Source organism: Aspergillus clavatus, genomic scaffold (assembly GCF_000002715.2).
Source record: "Aspergillus clavatus NRRL 1 1099423829796 genomic scaffold, whole genome shotgun sequence".
Classification (NCBI taxonomy): Eukaryota; Fungi; Ascomycota; class Eurotiomycetes; order Eurotiales; family Aspergillaceae; genus Aspergillus; species Aspergillus clavatus.
In genome coordinates this window covers 735,282-743,032 of record NW_001517103.1, presented here as the reverse complement: position 1 = coordinate 743,032, position 7,751 = coordinate 735,282, and the positions used below count along the sequence as shown (strand labels likewise).

The window sequence follows — 7,751 nt, the reverse complement described above, 5'->3', positions numbered from 1 at the left end:
TATTAAGAGTATTAAAATCTTATATATAAAGGCCCTATATATAGAATAAATATATTAATTCTTAGTTACTCTAAGTATAGTTAGCACAGGACCCCTAAAAGAATATAAATCTATTATAACTAGGAGTAGAGATATATCCTCTAAAGGAATCCTTATCTAAAAAATAATTACTATAAGCTAATATATAGTTATAAGATACACCTTACTACTAGAGAATAGTAGCTAATATATAGCCTAAATAAGTATATTCCTTTATATCTAGCTTCCCCTTCTTATTAAACTTCTAGATAATTAGGTGAATAATATCTATCACCTTTAATATACTTTTATTAGGCCTATTAAGATAAGCTTCTACTACTAATAAGAGGTAATTATAGAAGCTAGAAAGAATACTTACTAAACTTACTAGAAGTAACTATACTCTTCTAATAGATAAGATAGCCTTTACTCTTCTTTTATAGAGTACTTATATTTACTAAGTATAAGAAGAATATAGAAGACTAATATATAAAGAAAGAGACTTACTAAAAGAGAGATAATAATTAATATAATAAAAAGAAAGATACTTACAGGAGGAGAAAAGAGAAGGGGAAATATAAGAGATAAAAAGAGAATAAGTAAGGTAAAAGTAGAGTTACTTAAAATTAAAATAAATAATATATAACCTTATCTTACCTCTACTATAATAACCATACTAGTAACCCTAATTACTATACATAATCTAATACTACTTACTAAGTAATCTAATACTACTTACTAAGTAATTTAATACTACTTGCTAAGTATGATCTAATACTATTTATTAAGCATAATCTAATGCTACTTACTAAGTATAATCTGATGCTACTTATTAAGTATAATCTGATGCTACTTACTAAATATAATCTAATATTACTTAATAAGTATGAATCTAATCCCACTCACTATGCATGATATTACCCCCTTAGAATATGAGGACCTTTTAGTGAGGAGCCAGATAACCTACTAAGGATAGGCTTCACCTTAAGTAGGGGAGGATGTGATATCAGTGAGTAAATATCATAAGTAGATTAATGATTATTAAGGTTGACCCTAGGTTACCAAGGTCAACCCTGGGTTACTAAGGTCGACCCTGGGTTACTAAGGTCAACCTAAGAAATCTCTGCAATATCTATGACTTATCTTTTGGATAGATAGCCAGTAGCTAGATATAAATATAAGTTCTTACTCCAGGTAAGTGAAGAGGCATCAGCCCAGCCTATCTCTCTTCACCCCTGGTGATACTACCTTACCCTCAGTAATACCAATATATAGACTACTAGTCTTAAGCTAGGAGTAAATATATAGTAGTAGATATACCTTAAGATTAGTAAGAACACCTATTAATATTTATAGCTAGATAGGGGCTCAGCACCTATCTATAGGGTAAGACCTAAAAGTATAATAGATATTTATATAGTCCTAGGATTAAATTATATATTAGGTAGATATTTAATAAATTAAGTATAAGCCCACTCCTTAATTATTATAGCTACTAGAGGTAGTATATCCTAAGCTACCTATATAAGTAGGCTACTTAGGATAGAGGGAGGATTAATAATAAATTAATCCCCTAACTAGAATAATTAGTATATAGCTATAGAGAGTAGTTATAGAGTAGCTTATCTAGTTCACTAGCTAAGGGACTACCTATATTAGAGTTATAGAACCCTAATATAGGGGCTAAATAAAAGGGGGGAGGAACCTAGACCTAGGACCTAGTAGGGGCTAGAGAAGTAGCTACTATTACTACTAGGGGGAGAGAGATCTCATAACCTATAAGCTAAGTAAGGAGAGAGGAGGAGTATTAGTAGTACTAGATATAGTATTCTATATCTATAAAATTTATAAGTTAACTAAAGTTATTAAAGAAGGAGTATATGGAGATTTATTTATTTATCTATAATCTATAGAAATAACCTAAAGATAAGAATATTATATAAGATAAGCTTATAATAATACTCTACTTAAAGGGCTCTACTATAATTAAGGGGTAAGAGAAGACTACTTATAAGTAACTTAGATTACTATTTATAGATATAAAGATATTATATAAGGAGATAGTTATCCCTACTTATAAAGAGAGGGAGAAAGATAGATAGAATCTACTTATCTTTAATAATAGATAATAAATAATAGATAATAACTTAAGACGAGAAGAAAAGAAGATTATAAGAGGCTAGAAGTATTATCTTTTAAGAGAGGGATATATAACTATCTTAACTAGCTACCTATATAATAAAAATAGGCTATAAGGTCTTTAACTTTAGGCCTCTATAAGTAGTAAGAGAATCTTTTTCCTATATTAGCTATGATTTTTACTCTTATAGAGAGGTTTTTAGGCTTTTATATAATTTTTTAATAGCTATACTATGCAATACAGAGGGGGCTTATAGGTTAGGAGGACTATAAGGTATTAAATACTAATTATAAAGGTTGCATCTATAAAGGCCTTAAGAGACTAAGGCCTATAAGGGGGGGGGGTAGTTATAAGGCCTCCTAATAATATAGGTAAGATATCTATCTTACCTATGTAAGGGTATCTCTTAGTTAGCCCTTACTAAGCAGAGGGTTAGGTAAATTCTCCCTCACAGAGGAAGAATCCTAACCTAGTATCCGTATTAATCTACTTAATTACCTAAATTCTTGAAACCCAAGCTATGCAGTATTTATTCTTTCATACTAGTCATATTCCGCATACGAGACCTAGTGTTCTCACAGATATAATCCTATAATTAAGCTTATTTCTTATTTAGCTATTACTAAATTCCTATCCTCTAGATTTTTAGCTCTAGATAGTATTCTTCTTCTAGGAGAGGTTAGATATCTTCTTTCTTAACCTAATTATTTAGATTCTATTTACTATTATCCTATTTCTATTAGGTTTAGGATTTAGGCTGTCTTCTTCTATCTAGGGTTATTTTTATTATCTTAGTAACCTCCTTAGTAATTTAATGTATTCCTTTAGTATATTAGGTTCTTTAGTCTAGTATTTACTAGAGGGAGGGTCCTAGAGTAGATTAGCTATAAGTATTTAGTATTCTTATAGTATCCTAGTAGGCTAATTAGATTTTAGGAAGTAATTAGAACTATAAGACTAGTATAACATCTAATAAAAGTTAATAATAGATTAGCATAAAGAAATTATAAGATTATATTACTATTAATAAGAGAAATAATCACTAGTCTATAGGATCTTCCTCTGCTAGTGAGGTTTTACACTAGGCCATCATATGCTAAGTTAGCCCTACTATTTGCCAGGGTGCAGCCTTAGTACCTTGCCTAGCCTGTTTAGTAGAACTATTCTCTGGCACTGTTCCTAACAAGCAGACTAAGTCTGGAAGATTATTAGCTAAAATATATTTAGGAAGGTCACTCTAAAAAGTCTACTTACCTTTACGTTTACCTAGGGATAACTTATAGCTAGTTTAGAAAGCTTTCTAAGGAAGTAGTATACCTAGTTATATTCTAGTAATAGTAGACTAGAGCTACACTATAGTAAATTAAATAATTATGCTCCTGTGATAGAAAAATCTCAAATATATCTAGTAATAGTAATATAAGATGTAGAAGATATCTATATCAAGGGTGTCCTTCTTTATATACCTAGGGATCTTTTACTTTGTGGGGAATACTTAATTCAGGAACTACTACTAATGTTAATAGTGGAGCTATTAGGGCTAAGAATAACTAATATACTTATTATATCTATTTATAGATATTACCATTCAGACAGCACTGTGTAAATAGATTAAAGTATTAATAAAGCTATTACTAGTACTTATCATATAACTAAAGAAGCTTCTACCATAAGGTCCTATATATTTAATTAAAAAAATTCATATAGATTATTTAGTGAATGGGCAAGCAGTATAAGAATGCTAGCTGGATTCTAACAGACTATAAGGCCAAAAAACTAACATTACTATAAGTTACTAGATAACTCACAGATCTAGACCTATATAGTAGCACACTGGGTAGCTAAGGTATCTCTCTCTTTTAGAGATCCTTATAACTACCCTCCCCCTCTTAAGGCTTTACCTTAAAGCCTATCCCTAGGGAGCAGGTCTTATACCTATTAGGCACCTCTAGCCCTTAGCTGCTATAACATCTATATATCTAGCCCCTAGGGGCAGCCTTGCAGCCACTACCTATTAGCCACCCTAGGTGATTAAGTAATCTAATCCTAAGCCTATAAGGTCATACTGCACCACTAAGCTAGAAAATCTATTCTAACCACTAGCTCTAAGAATCAATCCCTTAACTACCTAGTGACCGGCAACTCACGGTAAATTATAAGAATGCTAGCTAGATTCTAACAGACCATAAGGCTAAAAGACCAACATTACCGCAAGTTGCCAGACAACTCATGGATCCAGACCTATATAGTAGCGCACTGGGTAGCTAAGGCATCTCTCTCTCTTAGAGATCCTTACAAGCAGATACATAGCAGAGCAGATCGCTGCAGCTCCGCTCGGTCCGCCGAGTTTCCCGCACTCCATCCGTGCGCTGTCAGCTTTTAACTATCTGGGATTTGATTTTTCCCACATCTTGTCATATTCAGCTGTTGCACATCCCTGTGACACATTACCAAGCTTCATAGTGATACTCCCACACCCATGGTTACAGAAAAGCAGAATGGTTCTTCCCCGCTGTCGCCAGAGGTTCCTCGGCGCCAGAACACGGCTTGTCCCATCGCGCTGGCGCTGATGGGATTGGCGGGTTCGCTGTGGTGGATGTTTCCTGGGAGAAGCTATCAATACCCAGCGACGACGCAGGCTTCTGCGGAAAGTGGCTTTGAATGGAGTAAGGTGTGTATGATTTCTGGGAGAATTTTTGTTCTACATGCTGGTATCTATATGTTCTAAACTTCAACTGTAGATCACGCCTTCCAAATCGCTGGAATACCACGATTGTTTCGACGGGTTTCAATGCGCCCGCCTGGAGGTGCCTATGGACTATCACCGTGCAGATGGTCAAGGGCGTCAGATGGCCATCGCTATTGTCCGCTTACCCGCGCAAGTCCCGGTGACAGATTCGCGATATGGTGGACCAATCTTGGTGAATCCTGGTATGACGCCTTTTACAAGTATCTGCAGCAGCTAGTGACCGATTCAATGCAGGCGGTCCAGGGGGATCTGGGGTTGGACAAGCTCTTCTAATAGGCCGAGACATGCAGACCATAGTTGATGCGGAAGCGAACCCTACAGTATCTACGGCATATGAGGAGTCTTCCGATCGATACTTCGATATCATCGGCTTTGATCCGCGGGGTGTCAACAATACCACGCCGGGCTTCAGCTGCTTCCCAGACTCTTTCTCTCGGAAGAATTGGGAGCTTCAGCTCGAAGCAGAAGGTATGCTGGGTAGTTCGGACCACTCGCTGATGCGCAATTGGCAACGCACCCTTGCTCTCAATGCGGCTTGCTCTGAATCGCTGTTATATGTTCCGGAAGGATCCGACGAAGCACTTGGTGAACATCTCAACACACCTCCGGTCGCTAGGGATATGCTCGAGATTATAGAGCGGCATGGCGAATGGCGGGGAAAGCAGGGCCAGGTGGAACAACAGAGACACGATCAAATGCAAGGGTATGATCCGCAACAGCCCATTGCGACGCGCAGCAGATGGAACAAAGGCGCAGAGAAACTTTTGTACTGGGGCCTTTCCTACGGGACCGTTCTCGGTGCCACTTTTGCCACGATGTTCCCAAATCGAATTGAGCGGGCCGTGTTGGACGGCGTGGTCGACTCAGAGAAGTATTATACGGGGAAGGGGCCAGAGTCAATCGTCGATGCCGATGCAATTTTCGACCGGTTCGCACTCTACTGCGATGCCGTTGGGTCGGATGGCTGTCCTTTCTACACCCAGGGCGGCCCAGCCGCCATCAAAGCTGCATATCTAGAACTCCAGAGCGCACTTTACAATGCGTCGGTGCCAGTAGCGCCGTCAGCCAGCCGTGGACCAGAAGTCGTCACATGGACAGATCTGAATATCATCCAGCGCATTTCCATGTACCAGCCGCTTCTGGTATTTCCCATCCTGGCACAGTTCGCAAAGGCACTGGCGGAAGGTGACGGATCCGCAATAGCAAGCTTCAAACAGCTTCAACGCTCACCCTCGTGTCCGTCCGAGCAATGTGCGACTGCTGGCCCTTGGTCGCCTGAGTGCCAGGACCAAGGGGACAATGAACTGTACGCGACGTCTGCCATCCTCTGTACCGATGCGGGATATCTCCGTGGATTGGATCAGGAAGCTTTCAAGACGCTATGGAAATCCCTCAAAGACCAGAGCGCTGTGATGGGAGACTATTGGGCTACCATCGGGCTGGGCTGCGTGGGGTTCAAGCCACAAGGAAAGTGGCAGTTGAAAGGTTTGTCGGCAAGTAAGCCGTAGCTATTGTTCCTTTGCTAATTGGGACCAGGACCGTATGCGGGCGATACATCTCACCCGATTCTTTTCGTCAGCAACACCCTGGATCCTGTAACTCCTTTGCGAAGGTATAACCTCCACGTCCTCTAGTTTTCACCACTTGGACTCAGTTATTGATGTTGGACAGTGCGCACAAGATGTCTGAAGGCTTCCCCGGTTCAGTCGTACTCGAGCAAGATTCCGAAGGGGTGAGTGTCAAATTCTCCTTTTTCTGTGACCCGACCGTAGATCACAAGGTTAACCCATTATAGCATACCACCCTAGCTGCGCCATCGGTGTGTGTCAGCAAAGCCATTCGCGCATACTTTCAGAGCGGAGTATTGCCAGATGTTGGAACGCTGTGCAGTGCTGAGATGAAGCCTTTCCTCGGGGAGTCGGGCACGATTGAGACGCTGGATCGCGGTGATCGTGCGCTTCATGAGGCATCGATAAATCGGATCCAGCTTTGGGGTTCGATGAAGCAAAGGCGGCTGCCTCTTTTCTGAAGTCCTGAGAGATCTGCGATGGTATACTCCGTATATTGAATCGAGAAACAGCTCGGAATTAGTTGGTGCGGGGTGCTCGCTTACATAATCATCCCTCTGCCTCTGGTCAAAACAAAGACAAGCATTCAACGTGTCAAATGCTGCGAGACTCTTCATCCAAATTCAAATTCGAATCACATATATTATTCAAACCTATCCGACACCATGGCTCAAAAATCCATGACCGGCACTTGCCTCTGCAACGCCATCACCTATCGGATCGATCTCCCCGCTTCCGAGCCAACTCCCAAGGTCCTTTTACCTTAATTGCCCAATATCCACAGCCACCCTACCATGGTGCCATCCGTGAGCCAATGAGCTAACCTTTCATGCTCACGACAGGTCATTCTGTGCCACTGCATTAACTGTAAGCGATATACGGGCTCCGGATTCTCCGCCAACATCGTTGTCCCCAAATCTGGCCTGCACTGGACAAAGGGCCAGCCCAAACTCTTCATCGACAAGTCGGATGAGGGCCTGGACGTTCCCCGCATGTTCTGCGGGGACTGCGGAGCGCACTTTACATCGGAGCCAAGCGGCGATCATGGAAGGATAGTGATCAAGACTGGCACGCTGGATGAGCCCTATCGGCAAGAGTGCGGGGAGCTGGTGGTGGAGCTTTGGTGCAAACGGAAGGACAAGTGGGTTGACGCGATGAAGGAGGAGAATGTGCAGAGGCTTGATGCGTCGATGTAGGTGGTCAATGCCGGTGTGCAACAGTTGGGATTGATGTATATAGTCGGTCAAAATCATGTCATGCCTTCTGAGGTCTGCTC

The 7,751-nt window shown here is 40.4% G+C and overlaps 2 protein-coding genes across 2 annotated transcripts, besides 4 other annotated features; both read left to right on the top strand.

Moving 5' to 3' along the window:
- Positions 1-717: 717 nt before the first annotated feature.
- Positions 718-915: a microsatellite.
- Positions 719-905: a microsatellite.
- A 146-nt stretch (positions 916-1,061) lies between the features above and the next one.
- Positions 1,062-1,127: a microsatellite.
- A 1,009-nt stretch (positions 1,128-2,136) lies between these two features.
- Positions 2,137-2,164: a microsatellite.
- Positions 2,165-4,637: 2,473 nt separating this feature from the next.
- On the top strand, positions 4,638-6,936 carry ACLA_063120 (putative proteinase; the record flags this gene model as incomplete). Its single annotated transcript, XM_001273770.1, has 6 exons — positions 4,638-4,829; positions 4,900-5,089; positions 5,142-6,392; positions 6,444-6,519; positions 6,579-6,639; positions 6,703-6,936. 6 exons carry the CDS (start codon positions 4,638-4,640, stop codon positions 6,934-6,936), a joined length of 2,004 nt encoding a protein of 667 aa, XP_001273771.1.
- A 204-nt stretch (positions 6,937-7,140) lies between these two features.
- On the top strand, positions 7,141-7,671 carry ACLA_063110 (GFA family protein; the record flags this gene model as incomplete). Its single annotated transcript, XM_001273769.1, has 2 exons — positions 7,141-7,227; positions 7,318-7,671. The coding sequence occupies 2 exons, from the start codon at positions 7,141-7,143 to the stop codon at positions 7,669-7,671; spliced, it is 441 nt and encodes a 146-aa protein (XP_001273770.1).
- Positions 7,672-7,751: the final 80 nt, after the last annotated feature.